Genomic DNA, 19,160 nt, shown 5'->3' with positions numbered 1-19,160 from the left:
GAGGGTGGGAGGGATGAGGGTGGGAGGGAGGGAGGGAGGAAGGAGGGAGGAAGGGAGGAAGGAGGGTGGGGGGAGGGAGGGATAGAGAGAGAGAGATGGGGAGAAAGGAAGAGTTGTTATCCGTCTTTTCAGGGAAAGGTCCTTTGCTTTAGCACAAGCAAATTTAACTATGAGTGAGGGTTGTTGTGGTCGGAGACAACAGAACTAGATAATTGAGGCCCCTTACCTGTGTTGGCCTTGACCTGCATGCGACACACCCGCTTGCACATGGCCACGAAGGAGAAGTAGTATTTCTCCAGGCTCTCGTCACTCTTCTTGTCCAGCCGGGCGAAGGCCCTGAACTGGGTCCAGTCAAAGCGCTGGCGGTCCGTGTCATAGATCACACCAAACGTGGACACAACCCGGTAGAAGTCTGATTCCTCACGCCTGGTCCACCTCAGGGAACAAGACAAGGGAAGGGTTAATCCAACAACCAATGCATGCGTAGTGTATTGAAGGAGACTGGAGCATTGTGGGTACTGTAGTACAGTTAGAAGTAGGGCTTCTCAAACGATCAAACAGGAACAGTTGATATTCGAGAGCTTCTTGTAGTTCTAATGCCTTCTATACAGCAGGCTTACAAATTCTACTGTTTATTATACACAAGTCATCATAAACTGTTCAAATGGTTTATCTTGTACAGCATCAGTCATCAGAGATCTATACCTCTGACGCCTCTCTTTGAAGGCGGCCCCTCCTTCCGCCAGGAGCCCCGTCGTCTCAGGCATAAAAGCGGCGCCCTTGGCCATATAAGGACTTCCCTCTGCCATGAATGCTCCGTCCTCCTGCACGTAGGCCCCTCCTCCGTCTGTGACCATGGAGAAGAGATGTTCTCGGGGCTGGCGGCGGCGGCGTCCGTCGGGCCGGGCCATGGCTTCCTGGCGGAGCTGCTCCCTCTTGTGCGTGCGCTGGTAGGCCGTGATGAGGCGGCGGAGTCTAGCGGTGAGGGCCGAGGCCGCCGGCCAGTACAGACGACCCGCCCCTCTGCTGCCTGCTACATTCTCACCTGGTTTAGCTGGGAGGAGGAATATTAGGACTACTAAATGAGTCTGCATACCGTTGAGATGATTCTGAAGAGCAACTTTGGTTTCTTTGGATGCGCACATTGGTTGTTTGATACAAAATAGAAATGTTTAAATTACTTAAATGATGGACTGATGAATGGTAAATGATCCTCTGATTTGTATCAGATTGCTAGCAAATGTTATTTTCAACCTTTTTATTCCACTTATCCCAAATGGTGTTTTGTAATATACAGTGGGGCAAAAAAGTATTTAGTCAGCCACCAATTGTGCAAGTTCCCCCACTTAAAAAGATGAGGCCTGTAATTTTCATCATAGGTACACTTCAACTATGACAGACAAAATGAGAAAAAAAAATCCAGAAAATCACATTGTAGGATTTTTAATGAATTTATTTGCAAATTATGGCGGAAAATAAGTATTTGGTCACCTACAAACAAGCAAGATTTCTGGCTCTCACAGACCTGTAACTTCTTCTTTAAGAGGCTCCTCTGTCCTCCACTCGTTACCTGTATTAATGGCACCTGTTTGAACTTGTTATCAGTATAAAAGACACCTGTCCACAACCTCAAACAGTCACACTCCAAACTCCACTATGGCCAAGACCAAAGAGCTGTCAAAGGACACCAGAAACAAAATTGTAGACCTGCACCAGGCTGGGAAGACTGAATCTGCAATAGGTAAGCAGCTTGGTTTGAAGAAATCAACTGTGGGAGCAATTATTAGGAAATGGAAGACATACAAGACCACTGATAATCTCCCTCGATCTGGGGCTCCACGCAAGATCTCACCCCGTGGGGTCAAAATGATCACAAGAACGGTGAGCAAAATTCCCAGAACCACACGGGGGGACCTAGTGTGGTAATATCAAGTAATGCAAGGGGAAGAAATGGCACAGCAGCCAATTTGGGATGGGGTGTGGATGACCACACACCATAGCAGTCATCATAGCAGTCAACCTTTGGTCCCACCTGCAGAGAGCTGGGACCAAAGTAACAAAGCCTACCATCAGTAACACACTACGCCGCCAGGGACTCAAATCCTGCAGTGCCAGATGTGTCCCCCTGCTTAAGCCAGTACATGTCCAGGCCCGTCTGAAGTTTGCTAGAGAGCATTTGGATGATCCAGAAGAAGATTGGGAGAATGTCATATGGTCAGATGAAACCAAAATAGAACTTTTTGGTAAAAACTCAACTCGTCGTGTTTGGAGGACAAAGAATGCTGAGTTGCATCCAAAGAACACCATACCTACTGTGAAGCATGGGGGTGGAAACATCATGCTTTGGGGCTGTTTTTCTGCAAAGGGACCAGGACGACTGATCCGTGTAAAGGAAAGAATGAATGGGGCCATGTATCGTGAGATTTTGAGTGAAAACCTCCTTCCATCAGCAAGGGCATTGAAGATGAAACGTGGCGGGGTCTTTCAGCATGACAATGATCCCAAACACACCGCCCGGGCAACGAAGAAGTGGCTTCGTAAGAAGCATTTCAAGGTCCTGGAGTGGCCTAGCCAGTCTCCAGATCTCAACCCCATAGAAAATCTTTGGAGGGAGTTGAAAGTCCATGTTGCCCAGCAACAGCCCCAAAAGATCACTGCTCTAGAGGAGATCTGCATGGAGGAATGGGCCAAAATACCAGCAACAGTGTGTGAAAACCTTGAAGACTTACAGAAAACGTTTGACCTCTGTCATTGCCAACAAAGGGTATATAACAAAGTATTGAGAAACTTTTGTTATTTAGTCAGCACAATTGGTGGCTGACTAAATACTTTTTTGCCCCACTGTATGACAAAGCTAGACAGGCCAGTCATTCACTTACATTCACCACTCTCAACGTCCACAGTCTCCTCTTTGTCATCCAGGGGTGAGTTCGCGAAGTCCTCCATCTCATCTTTAAAGGTCATGCGGAGAGGCTTGTACTCTGGGTCTTCATCCTCTCTGTATACACAAGAAAACGGGGATGAAAGAAAGAGAAAGAAGAGGGAGAAATTACTCTTCAAATTAAAAACAGAATGAAACAAAGGAGCAGGGAAAAGAGGGGAACACGGGAAAGATAATGGAAAGATGAGGGAGATGGGAGGTTGGAATGAAAAGAAAAAAAGGTGGTGAGAGAGAAAAGATGAACAAATGGAGAGAGACAGGAGGTGGAAAAGAAGAGGAGGGGGAAAAAAGTGGTGGTGGTGAATATTGGCTAGTGTCTTACCCCTCCGGACCATCTGCCATCATGTCCGCCCCCCTCTGCTCTGCAGCGATGGCCTTGGCGTCGGGCATGCCCACCCGCTCCAAGAAACACAGCGCAGGGTCGGCACGCATCGAGTTATACTTCTCATAGCCTGGATAGACAGACAGGAAGACAGACAGGAAGAGAATGAGAGAAAATGGGTATGACAGTGATTGAATTACTGAGTTCTACTTTTCACATCGGGGGAGGAGGAGAGAGGGAGTGGGTGAGAGATTATTGAATTATTATGACTGGGAACCTACATGCACAGGTACAAGGCCTAGAACTAAGTCCAGTTTGAATGACAATTCACATTGAAACTATACAGGCGACACACACCTAGCCGTCAATCACGAAAGACACCGTAGCATCAATCATAAAAGATAACGAAATGCAATACAACGCCAGAAGGATCCACTTGCATACAGAGATAAAACTAAACCATTATGAAGTTCACAATCAGAATAAAACCCAACTGCCATCCGTATCAAACGCAGCTGAAGAGGAGAGAAAAACAGAAAGCATGACCCCAGGGCCCAGATGCAGACAGAGGGCAGCGCCTGTTGGAGTGTGTGTCTGACTGGTTGTGTCAGTGGGTGTGTGGGGAAGAAAATCTGTGTCTAAGTGTGTGTGCGGCTTTGCCCAAGTGTGCCAGCGAACGAGAGAGAGATGCCCGTTGAAGTCGTCCAAGCAGAACAGATAAGAGCCTGCAGATCCTACTAAGCACGGCGGGTGGGAGGAGGGAGGGAGGGAGGGAGGGAGAGAGGCACAGGCTGGACAACCGTGACAGTGAGCAGACCAGACCATCAACCCCCTCCCCCTCCCCCTCCCCAAAGCCCCCGGCAGAACATCACATTTCAATTAGGATTTATGCGGTGACACATTGTTCCTAACCGCCGCTGCGCCCCGAGCCAAGCGCTAATCATGAGGGGGTTTATAGGCCATCACTCTTCCCTCTTGCAGTCCTGGAGAGTGTGCGTGAGTGTTGTGTGAGACAGTGTGTGTGTACGTTGTGTAGGGTGTGTGAGGCAGAGAGCAGCATCCTCCCCAGGCCTCCCAAGTGAATGAGGATTATGATTAACTATAGGCTAGCTGTATTGTATCCATGTGTGTTTGAGACAGCGCCCGTGTCTGTGTGTGTGTGTATGCTCGTCAGGGCTGAGGCACAGGGTGGCAATTACAGAGAATAATGACAATTATCCCAAATTAATATTAATCACCATCAATATAATTACCACTATTAAATCATTACAGCTTCTATCTTGTTTGGCACTGTAATACAATTCAAATGGTCCAATGTAAACCAGCTAGCTCATAGCTAGAAGAGATTAAACAGAAGTGCTTCAACCAACTGTGGTGGACAGAACACTGTCTAACCATGAAGTAGAACACGTCCACAACACCGCCAGCCTCTTCTCGGGGGGCTGGACATGGCCACCAATCAATCACCTGATGTCTCACTGAGCCAGCTGTGCTCCGCGGTCGCTAAGGGAACACCAATCAAGCTGAAGAAGCCAGGGATGTGTGTGTGTGTGTGTGTGTGTGTGTGTGTGTGTGTGTGTGTGTGTGTGAAGCGGAGGGGTTGGGCTTTACCGTGTTTGAAGACACCGATGAGCAGCGATTTGTCTGCCTTGCTGTCCCACCAATCGGCGGGCACCTCGGCGTGGAAAGGCTGCGGGATCCAGATATCCATTTCACTGTGGGCCCAAACCAAGGAGAGAGAGAGAGACAGGCGGAGAGACAGGCGGAGAGACAGGCGGAGAGACAGGCGGAGAGACAGGTGGAGAGGAAAACGGATTAAAAGGCTCTAAAATCAACACGCAATCATTTAATCTGATGTGTGTCTAATGGGCCCCATCTCCAGGGGTCTGGGAGGAATTATGGTCATTAGACAATTCTGGAACATCTCGACAGAGGCCAAATGGCACCCTATTCACAATATTGTGCTATGACCAGAGCCATAAGTAGTGCACTATATATGGAAAAGGGTGCCATTTGGGAAGTAGACCCATCTGGAAGGAGACATAGGCAGAAGAGGCCTAACACCATCACCCCAACCAGACTACTGTCCACAACACCATCACCCCCACCCCTACCAGACTACTGTCCCCACCACCATCACCCCTACCAGACTACTGTCCACATCACCATCACCCCTACCAGACTACTGTCCACAACACCATCACCCCTACCAGACTACTGTCCACATCACCATCACCCCTACCAGACTACTGTCCCCACCACCATCACCACTACCAGACTACTGTCCACAACACCATCACCCCTACCAGACTACTGTCCACAACACCATCACCCCTACCAGACTACTGTCCACAACACCATCACCCCTACCAGACTACTGTCCACACCACCATCACCCCTACCAGACTACTGTCCACATCACCATCACCCCTACCAGACTACTGTCCACAACACCATCACCCCTACCAGACTACTGTCCACATCACCATCACCCCTACCAGACTACTGTCCCCACCACCATCACCCCTACCAGACTACTGTCCACAACACCATCACCCCTACCAGACTACTGTCCACAACACCACCACCCCTACCAGACTACTGTCCACAACACCACCACCCCTACCAGACTACTGTCCACAACACCATCACCCCTACCAGACTACTGTCCACAACACCATCACCACTACCAGACTACTGTCCCCACCACCATCACCCCTACCAGACTACTGTCCACAACACCACCACCCCTACCAGACTACTGTCCACACCACCATCACCACTACCAGACTACTGTCCCCACCACCACCACCCCTACCAGACTACTGTCCACAACACCACCACCCCTACCAGACTACTGTCCACAACACCATCACCCCTACCAGACTACTGTCCCCACCACCACCACCCCTACCAGACTACTGTCCACATCACCATCACCCCTACCAGACTACTGTCCACAACACCATCACCACTACCAGACTACTGTCCCCACCACCATCACCCCTACCAGACTACTGTCCACAACACCATCACCCCTACCAGACTACTGTCCACAACACCATCACCCCTACCAGACTACTGTCCACATCACCATCACCCCTACCAGACTACTGTCCACATCACCATCACCCCTACCAGACTACTGTCCCCACCACCATCACCACTACCAGACTACTGTCCACAACACCACCACCCCTACCAGACTACTGTCCACAACACCATCACCCCTACCAGACTACTGTCCACATCACCATCACCCCTACCAGACTACTGTCCACATCACCATCACCCCTACCAGACTACTGTCCCCACCACCATCACCACTACCAGACTACTGTCCACAACACCACCACCCCTACCAGACTACTGTCCACATCACCATCACCACTACCAGACTACTGTCCACAACACCATCACCCCTACCAGACTACTGTCCACAACACCACCACCCCTACCAGACTACTGTCCACAACACCATCAGCACTACCAGACTACTGTCCACAACACCACCACCCCTACCAGACTACTGTCCACATCACCATCACCCCTACCAGACTACTGTCCACAACACCATCACCCCCACCCCTACCCGACTACTGTCCACAACACCACCACCCCTACCAGACTACTGTCCACAACACCATCACCCCCACCCCTACCAGACTACTGTCCACAACACCATCACCCCCACCCCTACCCGACTACTGTCCACAACACCACCACCCCTACCAGACTACTGTCCACAACACCATCACCCCTACCAGACTACTGTCCACATCACCATCACCCCTACCAGACTACTGTCCCCACCACCATCACCCCTACCAGACTACTGTCCACAACACCACCACCCCTACCAGACTACTGTCCACAACACCACCACCCCTACCCGACTACTGTCCACAACACCACCACCCCTACCAGACTACTGTCCACAACACCATCACCCCTACCAGACTACTGTCCACATCACCACCACCCCTACCAGACTACTGTCCACAACACCACCACCCCTACCAGACTACTGTCCACAACACCACCACCCCTACCAGACTACTGTCCACATCACCACCACCCCTACCCGACTACTGTCCACAACACCACCACCCCTACCAGACTACTGTCCACAACACCATCACCCCCACCCCTACCCGACTACTGTCCACAACACCATCACCCCCACCCCTACCCGACTACTGTCCACAACACCATCACCCCCACCCCTACCCGACTACTGTCCACAACACCACCACCCCTACCAGACTACTGTCCACAACACCATCACCCCTACCCGACTACTGTCCACAACACCACCACCCCTACCAGACTACTGTCCACAACACCATCACCCCTACCAGACTACTGTCCACATCACCATCACCCCTACCAGACTACTGTCCACATCACCATCACCCCTACCAGACTACTGTCCACAACACCATCACCACTACCAGACTACTGTCCCCACCACCATCACCACTACCAGACTACTGTCCCCACCACCATCACCCCTACCAGACTACTGTCCACAACACCATCACCACTACCAGACTACTGTCCACAACACCATCACCACTACCAGACTACTGTCCCCACCACCATCACCCCTACCAGACTACTGTCCCCACCACCATCACCGCTACCAGACTACTGTCCCCACCACCATCACCACTACCAGACTACTGTCCACAACACCACCACCCCTACCAGACTACTGTCCACATCACCATCACCCCTACCAGACTACTGTCCACAACACCACCACCCCTACCAGACTACTGTCCACAACACCATCACCACTACCAGACTACTGTCCACAACACCATCACCCCTACCAGACTACTGTCCACAACACCATCACCCCTACCAGACTACTGTCCACAACACCATCACCCCTACCCCTACCCGACTACTGTCCACAACACCACCACCCCTACCAGACTACTGTCCACAACACCATCACCCCTACCCGACTACTGTCCACAACACCACCACCCCTACCAGACTACTGTCCACAACACCATCACCCCTACCAGACTACTGTCCCCACCACCATCACCACTACCAGACTACTGTCCACATCACCATCACCCCTACCAGACTACTGTCCCCACCACCATCACCACTACCAGACTACTGTCCACATCACCATCACCCCTACCAGACTACTGTCCCCACCACCATCACCACTACCAGACTACTGTCCCCACCACCATCACCCCTACCAGACTACTGTCCACATCACCATCACCCCTACCAGACTACTGTCCACAACACCACCACCCCTACCAGACTACTGTCCACAACACCATCACCCCTACCCGACTACTGTCCACAACACCATCACCCCTACCAGACTACTGTCCACAACACCATCACCCCTACCAGACTACTGTCCACAACACCATCACCCCTACCAGACTACTGTCCACAACACTATCACCACTACCAGACTACTGTCCACAACACCATCACCCCTACCAGACTACTGTCCACAACACCACCACCCCTACCAGACTACTGTCCACAACACCATCACCACTACCAGACTACTGTCCACAACACCATCACCCCTACCAGACTACTGTCCACAACACCATCACCCCTACCAGACTACTGTCCACAACACCACCACCCCTACCAGACTACTGTCCCCACCACCATCACCCCTACCAGACTACTGTCCCCACCACCATCACCACTACCAGACTACTGTCCACAACACCATCACCACTACCAGACTACTGTCCACAACACCATCACCACTACCAGACTACTGTCCACAACACCATCACCCCTACCAGACTACTGTCCACAACACCATCACCCCTACCAGACTACTGTCCACAACACCATCACCACTACCAGACTACTGTCCACATCACCATCTGCACTACCAGACTACTGTCCACAACACCACCACCCCTACCAGACTACTGTCCACAACACCATCACCACTACCAGACTACTGTCCCCACCACCATCACCCCTACCAGACTACTGTCCACAACACTATCACCACTACCAGACTACTGTCCACAACACCATCACCCCTACCAGACTACTGTCCACACCACCATCACCCCTACCAGACTACTGTCCACAACACCACCACCACTACCAGACTACTGTCCCCACCACCATCACCACTACCAGACTACTGTCCCCACCACCATCACCACTACCAGACTACTGTCCACAACACCATCACCACTACCAGACTACTGTCCACAACACCATCACCACTACCAGACTACTGTCCCCACCACCATCACCACTACCAGACTACTGTCCACAACACCACCACCCCTACCAGACTACTGTCCCCACCACCATCACCCCTACCAGACTACTGTCCACATCACCATCACCCCTACCAGACTACTGTCCACAACACCACCACCCCTACCAGACTACTGTCCACAACACCATCACCCCTACCAGACTACTGTCCACAACACCATCACCACTACCAGACTACTGTCCCCACCACCATCACCACTACCAGACTACTGTCCCCACCACCATCACCCCTACCAGACTACTGTCCCCACCACCATCACCACTACCAGACTACTGTCCCCACCACCATCACCCCTACCAGACTACTGTCCACAACACCATCACCCCTACCAGACTACTGTCCCCACCACCATCACCACTACCAGACTACTGTCCCCACCACCATCACCCCTACCAGACTACTGTCCACAACACCATCACCCCTACCAGACTACTGTCCACATCACCATCACCCCTACCAGACTACTGTCCACAACACCACCACCCCTACCAGACTACTGTCCACAACACCATCACCCCTACCAGACTACTGTCCACAACACCATCACCCCTACCAGACTACTGTCCCCACCACCATCACCCCTACCAGACTACTGTCCACAACACCATCACCACTACCAGACTACTGTCCCCACCACCATCACCACTACCAGACTACTGTCCACATCACCATCACCCCTACCAGACTACTGTCCACAACACCATCACCCCTACCAGACTACTGTCCACATCACCATCACCCCTACCAGACTACTGTCCACAACACCATCACCCCTACCAGACTACTGTCCACAACACCATCACCCCTACCAGACTACTGTCCACAACACCATCACCGCTACCAGACTACTGTCCCCACCACCATCACCACTACCAGACTACTGTCCCCACCACCATCACCACTACCAGACTACTGTCCCCACCACCATCACCACTACCAGACTACTGTCCCCACCACCATCACCCCTACCAGACTACTGTCCCCACCACCATCACCACTACCAGACTACTGTCCACAACACCATCACCCCTACCAGACTACTGTCCACAACACCATCACCACTACCAGACTACTGTCCACAACACCATCACCCCTACCAGACTACTGTCCACAACACCATCACCACTACCAGACTACTGTCCACAACACCATCACCACTACCAGACTACTGTCCACAACACCATCACCCCTACCAGACTACTGTCCACATCACCACCACCCCTACCAGACTACTGTCCACAACACCATCACCACTACCAGACTACTGTCCACATCACCATCACCCCTACCAGACTACTGTCCACAACACCATCACCCCTACCAGACTACTGTCCACAACACCACCACCCCTACCAGACTACTGTCCACAACACCATCACCCCTACCAGACTACTGTCCACAACACCACCACCCCTACCAGACTACTGTCCACAACACCATCACCCCTACCAGACTACTGTCCACAACACCACCACCCCTACCAGACTACTGTCCACAACACCATCACCCCTACCAGACTACTGTCCCCACCACCATCACCCCTACCAGACTACTGTCCCCACCACCATCACCCCTACCAGACTACTGTCCCCACCACCATCACCACTACCAGACTACTGTCCACAACACCATCACCACTACCAGACTACTGTCCCCACCACCATCACCCCTACCAGACTACTGTCCCCACCACCATCACCACTACCAGACTACTGTCCACAACACCATCACCACTACCAGACTACTGTCCCCACCACCATCACCACTACCAGACTACTGTCCACAACACCATCACCCCTACCAGACTACTGTCCACAACACCATCACCACTACCAGACTACTGTCCCCACCACCATCACCACTACCAGACTACTGTCCACAACACCATCACCCCTACCAGACTACTGTCCACAACACCACCACCCCTACCAGACTACTGTCCACAACACCATCACCCCTACCAGACTACTGTCCCCACCACCATCACCACTACCAGACTACTGTCCCCACCACCATCACCCCTACCAGACTACTGTCCCCACCACCATCACCACTACCAGACTACTGTCCACAACACCATCACCACTACCAGACTACTGTCCCCACCACCATCACCACTACCAGACTACTGTCCACAACACCATCACCCCTACCAGACTACTGTCCACAACACCATCACCACTACCAGACTACTGTCCCCACCACCATCACCACTACCAGACTACTGTCCACAACACCATCACCCCTACCAGACTACTGTCCACAACACCACCACCCCTACCAGACTACTGTCCACAACACCATCACCCCTACCAGACTACTGTCCCCACCACCATCACCACCACCAGACTACTGTCCACATCACCATCACCGCTACCAGACTACTGTCCCCACCACCATCACCACTACCAGACTACTGTCCACATCACCATCACCCCTACCAGACTACTGTCCCCAACACCATCACCACTACCAGACTACTGTCCCCAACACCATCACCACTACCAGACTACTGTCCCCAACACCACCATCACCCCTACCAGACTACTGTCCCCAACACCACCATCACCACTACCAGACTACTGTCCCCAACACCACCACTACCAGACTACTGTCCCCACCACAATCACCACTACCAGACTGTCCCCACCACAATCACCACTACCAGACTGTCCCCACCACCATCACCACTACCAGACTACTGTCCCCACCACCATCACCACTACCAGACTGTCCCCACCACAATCACCACTACCAGACTGTCCCCACCACAATCACCACTACCAGACTGTCCCCACCACCATCACCCCTACCAGACTACTGTCCCCAACACCACCATCACCCCTACCAGACTACTGTCCCCAACACCACCATCACCCCTACCAGACTACTGTCCCCAACACCACCATCACCACTACCAGACTACTGTCCCCAACACCATCACCACTACCAGACTACTGTCCCCACCACCATCACCACTACCAGACTACTGTCCCCACCACCATCACCACTACCAGACTACTGTCCACAACACCATCACCCCTACCAGACTACTGTCCACAACACCATCACCACTACCAGACTGTCCCCACCACCATCACCACTACCAGACTGTCCCCACCACAATCACCACTACCAGACTGTCCCCACCACAATCACCACTACCAGACTGTCCCCACCACAATCACCACTACCAGACTGTCCCCACCACAATCACCACTACCAGACTACTGTCCCCACCACCAGACTACTGTCCTGATGCCCGCAATACAGACATGCTGGCTGGCACATGCACACACACACCTTCATCAACTGGCACATTTATAGGCGTACACAGACGCACACACACACTCTTAGTCACTAACTAGCTGGCACATACACACTACATGACCAAAGGTATGTGGACACCTGCTCGTTGAACATCTCATTCCAAAATCATGGGCATTAATATGGAGTTGGTCCCCCCCTTTGCTGCTATAACAGCCTCCACTCTTCTGGGAAGGCTTTCCACTAGATGTTGGAATATTTCTGCGGGGACTTGCTTCCATTCAGCCACAAGAGCATTAGTGAGGTTGGGCACTGATGTTGGGCGATTAGGCCTGGCTCGCAGTCAGCGTTGCAATTCATCCCAAAGATGTTTGATGGGTTGAGGTCAGGGCTCTGTGCCGGCCAGTCAAGTTCTTCCACACGATCTCGACAAACCATTTCTGTATGGACCTTGCTTTGTGCATCAGGGCATTGTCATGCTGAAACAAGAAAGGTCCTTCCCAAAACTGTTGCCACAAAGTTGGAAGCACAGAATCGTCTAGAATGTCATTGTATGCTGTAGAATTAAGATTTCCCTTCACTGGAACTAAGGGGCCCAAACCATGAAAAACAGCTCCAGACCATTATTCCTGCTCCAACAAACTTTAAAGTTGGCACTATGCATTCAGGCAGGTAGCATTCTCCTGGCATCCACCAAACCCAGATTCGTCTGTCGGACTGCCAGATGGTGAAGCCAGATGGTGAATCACTTCAGAGAACGTGTTTCTACTGCTCCAGAGTCCAATGGCGGCGCGCTTTACAACACTCCAGCCGACGCTTGGCGTTGTCATGGTGATCTTAGGCTTGTGTGTGTTTGCTCAGCCATGGAAAACCATTTCATGAAACTCCTGACGAACAGTTCTTGTGCTGATGTTGCTTCCAGAGGCAGTTTGGAACTCGGTAGTGAGTGTTGCAACCGAGGAAAGTATATTTTCACGCGCTGCGCGCTTCAGCGGTCCCATTCTGTGAGCTTCTGTGGCCTACCAACTTCACATCTGAGCTGTTGTTGCTCCTAGACGTTTCAACTTCACAATAACAACACTTACAGTTGACCCGGGGCAGCTCTAGCAGGCCAGAAATTTTACAAACGTACTTATTGGAAAGGTGGCATCCTATGACAGTGCCACGTTGAAAGTCACTATGCTCTTCAGTAAGGCCATTCTAATGCCAATGTTTGTCTATGGAGATCTCATGGCTGTGTGCTCAATTTTATACACGTGTCAGCAATGGGTGTGGCTGAAACAATTTGAAGGGGTGTCCACATACACTATACATACAAAAGTATATGCGCGATTACACACTAACTGGCACACATATGCATGCACACACAATAACAGCATTTTATTCAGCGTAGTATTCAGCGAAGAGCCTCAGATGCCATCAATACAGAGCACACGTTTCTGCATTATACATGCATGCACATCTGGGTGAGAGGCGGAACGAGGGGATGGAAGAGGGAGAGGGGGAAGATCAAGCAGGCAGGGGCTCGGGTGTGTTGGAGGGAGAGATGAAGAGATGGAGGAGCATGGATGCCAACCTTGAGTCTGTTCCCTCTAGGATCCTGTCTGCGTGGTCACCGATGACTTCCTGTCGCAGATAGTAGAGCATACGGACCCTCAGTAGAACTCTGTGGGAGGGAGAGAGAGGGGAGAGAGGGGAAAGATGGGGAGGAGAGAGAGAGGAAAGAGAAAGAGGAAAGGGGGGGGATATATATAGAGAGAGATTGGAGGGAGAAAGAAAATGATACGGAGAGGGAGGGTAAAAAAAAAGGAAAGAGTGAGTGTTTAACTCTGGTTCGTGCACGTTTGCCAGCAGCAGTAGCTGGGTAGAGCGACAGTAGTAGCTCTTTGGCACGAACCCCTGCCCATCCATCATGCTGCCAGGCCTGATTAGCCACGCTGCGCACCAGCCCCCGCGCCTGACAGATGGCACCACATAATCACCCCTGTGTGTGCCGCCTTTCACCCGCATCCAACAGGTCTGCCTGGCACCTGGCCTGGCGCCAGCCTCGGCCCCAAAAACCTGGACGTCGCAAAATCTCCCCAACAACAGCAGAGTAGAAAGAAGAAGAGCGGAGAGGAGAAAAGTTGTGACCAAGAAAGGAGGAGGAGGAGTAAATAGGACACTGCCTAGAACTAAAAAGACTGAAGTGAAAAGTGTGTTGGTGTCTGTCACTAGCAGCTCATGGGAAATAGGATTACTGGGGACTGTGTTCTAAATGAAACCACCAACTGTGTTGGCCTATCCATGTGTGGAAACTTGGGCGTTTTGTGTTTGGTTTGAGGTTCGAGGTCAAAGGGCTGACAAAAGGCTCACTTGTTCTTGTGGCGCTTGAACGACATTGTTGGGGTTAGAGGTCAGGATTTGGGGTTAAAGGTCAGTTGTGACTTACTTGTTACAGTGGTGTTTGAGGTGTCTCTTGTAGCTGTCCTCCTGCAGTAGCAGGTCAGGGTTACAGCTGGCCAGCCACTTTGCCCTGGGGAGCTGGGGAGGGGCAGGCGGGGCTGGTTTCCCCTTCTTCCCCTTACGACCCCGCGGTACTGGAGTAGACAGACCTACAGGAGAGGGGGGAGTATAACAATGGGCAGACAAGTCAACTCTTTAAACAAGAGACCTGGGTTGGACAAGTCTAGTATCAGCAAAGACTTGATTATTTATTTAAACAATTTGAAATGGCTATTTGCAAACTATAATTGAAAACAATAGCAACTAATTGGGCCAATTGGAGTCCATGTTTTTTAGCGTTGGCTTCTGAGTGAAACCAATGAGGATTAAGGTCAAACAAGTCAAGGAAGTTCAGAATCGGAACCAGTTGGAACCAGACCCAATGGAACCAATGTTAGCGTAAGGTCAGGTCAGGAGTCGTGGGGAGGTGGGCTTGAGTGAGGGAGGGACTTAAGTGGTGGGACTGTGAAAAATCCTATGGAATTCAATGGATGTTTATTCACTCTACTCCTACAAGTGGTTATTGGGAGCAGTTCATCAGGGTGTTACTGAGTGGAAAGTGTGTGTTTGTTATGTTGTAGCTAAGCTATGGTTGTGCTGCGGTAGGAGTGTGTAGGGATACATACCGGAGTGGTTGGTGAGTGTGCGGCTCTGTCCGTCCTCAGAGGGCGTGATGAGGTCCCAGATGAAGCGCTTGATGTTCTCGTCGCCACGGTAGTGCAGCAGGCAGTAGGCCAGCAGGGCGCGGCAGATGGTCTCCACGTCTTGCTCCTGCAGGGGCCGCTTGAAACGCCCGCGGGACAGGATGTCTCCCCAGCGACCCCACCTAGCAGGGAGGAGAGAGAGGGATGAGAGAGAGAGGGGAATTTAGTCTGTCTGGAGTATTATCATTTATCCCGATGATTGTCATTTACAGTCTCGGGCTGGGAGGTTTCATATTGTTACATCCCTCCCCATCCACTACAGTAAATGAAGAGAGGAGGGGGTAGGTGTGGATGGGGCTGTGTTATGTCTGACTCTCTGAACTTCAACCACGGTCCAATGTCACACCGCGATCTGATTCCGTGACACAGTTCGTTCATGACTGCACACTCAACTGACATCACATCTCCCTACTGTGGGAGACCCAGAGTAGAACACCAACAAGTGACAACCGACCGAAGACTCGTCTCTCCCTAAATGCTTTTACACAACGGTGAGATAACCCTAGTTGGCATGCAACCCACCAACACCTAAATTCGAGTACAATCAATTTGACTGTGTGTGTTTGTGGGTCGATGGAGACTAGGCCTGGGTTAGTGAGGGGGATAGAGAGAGGGAATCAACGGCAGCAGCGTCAGTTGAGGGGAAGAGTCCTCAGATGTGATGGCTCTATAATTTGCCCTATAGCCCAGGGGTCTAGACAGTAGTCGAGTCGGTCGGATTGTGAAAAACAACCCCACCGCTGGTCAGACGTGGTTGGTGCGTGCAGCCAGCCGTAATCTGTCACTGTAGAAGGCAGTCGGGCACGGTGACTAATAGTGTGGGTGTGTGTGTCGGGTCACTGTGCATGTGTGTGATTGGCTCACTGTGCGGGTGTGTGTGATTGGTTCACTGTGCGGGTGTTGGGTCATATTAGGAGTGCATGCAAGATGGATCTGGGCTCGTGTGTGTGCAAGTACGCAGGCATGTTTAATGGTCCCATGTGTGTCGGAGCCTCAGATTGCTGTGTATGTTAAATGACCCTACATGTGAGTGGACAAGCATTAGCACTCTGTGACCATTATTTCCCCCCAGACCACTGCAGCATGTGTTTAGCCACTGAGGCAAGCACACATCCTCAACCTCATCATACTTCAAGGACCTGGCAGCCGATAAACCAGACAGGATATGACATCACTCAGGTAAACTTCCTGAGCGAGAAGATGTAGATATGGTAATATCCCTCTGGTAGGCTTGTGGCAGTGTCTGACATTTCTTACACCCCCTGCAGTCTCAGGAGTCTAGCGGTAGATATTGGAATGGGCACGTCTCCATACCAAATTTACCACTATGGCAAAATCAAGTCGATCGCCTAGTCTGTCAAGACTGCAAAATGGATAGTTAACCAAATCATTAAAAACCTACTAAATTCGCTCAGGTCTACGAGGGGTATGTAGTAGAGGTGTGCCAACCTGCCCATACTCTTAATCGTATCCGTAAATTGACAGTCGGATTGGATGATACTAGTGATGATCAGAATGTGCATCAGCGGTTGATCTTTTCCCTACCCTCTCCCCGCTAGTTAGATATTATGCACATTGATAGCTTGCTAGATATTATGCACATTGATAGCTTGCTATCATAGTATTAGGCTAGCAGGAGGCAGCAGCAATCTAAATGATCAAACCGAAAGAGAAGTGATTGGGTGAAATTTTTAAACAAGCGAGTGGACACAGAAATACAGCTCCAATCAAAGCAGCAGGATCAGCATACAGCCCGCCCTTCTATTTACAAACAGACAAACTAGCCAGTTGAGTTTAGACTACGTAGCACTTCGCACTTGATTGAAATATGTAAGTTGGCACCCATAAATAAAAGTTTTAGATCACAGACAATTACAAAAAAAAAACTCTTGATCATATCAGGAAAATTGCTCATATCCTTTACGATACCCGTTTTGTCCGACTTCTCGGCACGCCCCTAGTATCTAGAGTTACCCTTCCAAAAGGGCCAGGGTTTAGAGAACAGTCAACCTTTCTGAAAGAGATGTCCACTCACCCATAAACCAGCAGGTTCTTCTCCACCCTGAAGCACTCGCTGCGGGGGTACCCGTGAGCTCGGTCCTGGGGCCGCCTGGGTTTGGTCAAGGGCTTCTCGTTCTCGCCGTCACTTTCCAGCTCGGAGAACTCGGCCAATTCGTCCTCCTTCATCGAGCTGTAGTGGCGTGTCTGCTTCCGCACCCTCGGAGTGTCAATCACAAGGGTGTTCTTTGAGAAAAAAAATATGTGTCAAAAAAACCCAATCACACTTTCCTCTCCTCCATCTCCCAAGTGTTAAAATGCTAAAAAAAGGGTAGCATGTTGTTTTTTATTATTGACCTCATTAGCATAGTTTCCCTGCTATGCTCAATATAGCTATAAAAAAAACAGCTGACGTGTCTGTTTATGCGGCTGGATTAAGTGCTATACTCCAGGGCCCTTGAGGAGAGGGAGCGGCGTAGGGTAGAGGAGAGGAGAGAAAAGGACTTGCTTTAGACTGACTAAGTGATGTCTCTGTTCCCCTCCGGAGGCAGCATAAGCTGCTTAATGCCTCTGGGTCCACTGAAGAGGGGAACGCAGGGTAATTAAAGAATATAAAGAGATTCCCACGGCCACCATTTTAAATTAGCTCGCCGTAGCCCAGTTATGACTGGGGCTCCACACATGGCTAGCCTGGGGTAATAAGACAAATTAATTAACGCTTTAGATTTGCGTATGAGGGAGAGAATACCACTGACCTCCGATATTGTAATGTGGCGTCTACAGGGAGGGGAAATGCTGGTTAAGAGCGTTGGGCCAGTAACTGAAAGGTTGCTGGTTTCAAATCCCGAGCAGACAAGGTGAAATAATCTGCCGTTCTGCCCATTAGCAAGGCAGTTAACCCCCTAAAGTCGATGTCCGTGCGGAAATCTAATTAGATTAATACAAAAATCTATTTAAGTTAGATGTTTTTTTGTTGCATTGGATGAATATTATTTATCGGCTTTTCTATTGATTTATTTTATCAGACAAAAGCCGGCTATTACCGGCTAATGGAAACCCTTGCCTCAGCTACATCTTGATTTACCCAGTTTTTCAATCAAGATTTACCATTCAAATAAATTACCACCATTATGTGGT

At 50.8% G+C, this 19,160-nt stretch overlaps 1 protein-coding gene across 1 annotated transcript in view; it reads right to left on the bottom strand.

The window, feature by feature from the left end:
* The window catches only part of LOC120019866 (chromodomain-helicase-DNA-binding protein 7-like), a 96,670-nt gene that overhangs the window by 9,865 nt on the left and 67,645 nt on the right, over window positions 1–19,160 (bottom strand). The window contains exons 19-27 of the mRNA XM_038963280.1: window positions 18,061–18,269; window positions 15,948–16,147; window positions 15,269–15,431; window positions 14,414–14,503; window positions 4,875–4,978; window positions 3,264–3,393; window positions 2,880–2,998; window positions 706–1,054; window positions 227–435 (exon numbers count right to left, since the gene is read on the bottom strand). Coding sequence (XP_038819208.1) covers window positions 227–435; window positions 706–1,054; window positions 2,880–2,998; window positions 3,264–3,393; window positions 4,875–4,978; window positions 14,414–14,503; window positions 15,269–15,431; window positions 15,948–16,147; window positions 18,061–18,269 — 1,573 coding nt within the window. The remainder of the gene's footprint in view (window positions 1–226; window positions 436–705; window positions 1,055–2,879; window positions 2,999–3,263; window positions 3,394–4,874; window positions 4,979–14,413; window positions 14,504–15,268; window positions 15,432–15,947; window positions 16,148–18,060; window positions 18,270–19,160) is intronic.

Source organism: Salvelinus namaycush, chromosome 25 (genome assembly GCF_016432855.1).
Source record: "Salvelinus namaycush isolate Seneca chromosome 25, SaNama_1.0, whole genome shotgun sequence".
NCBI lineage: Eukaryota > Metazoa > Chordata > Actinopteri > Salmoniformes > Salmonidae > Salvelinus > Salvelinus namaycush.
Note: the sequence above shows the minus strand (reverse complement) of the source record. Positions and strands in the feature narration are given on the sequence as shown.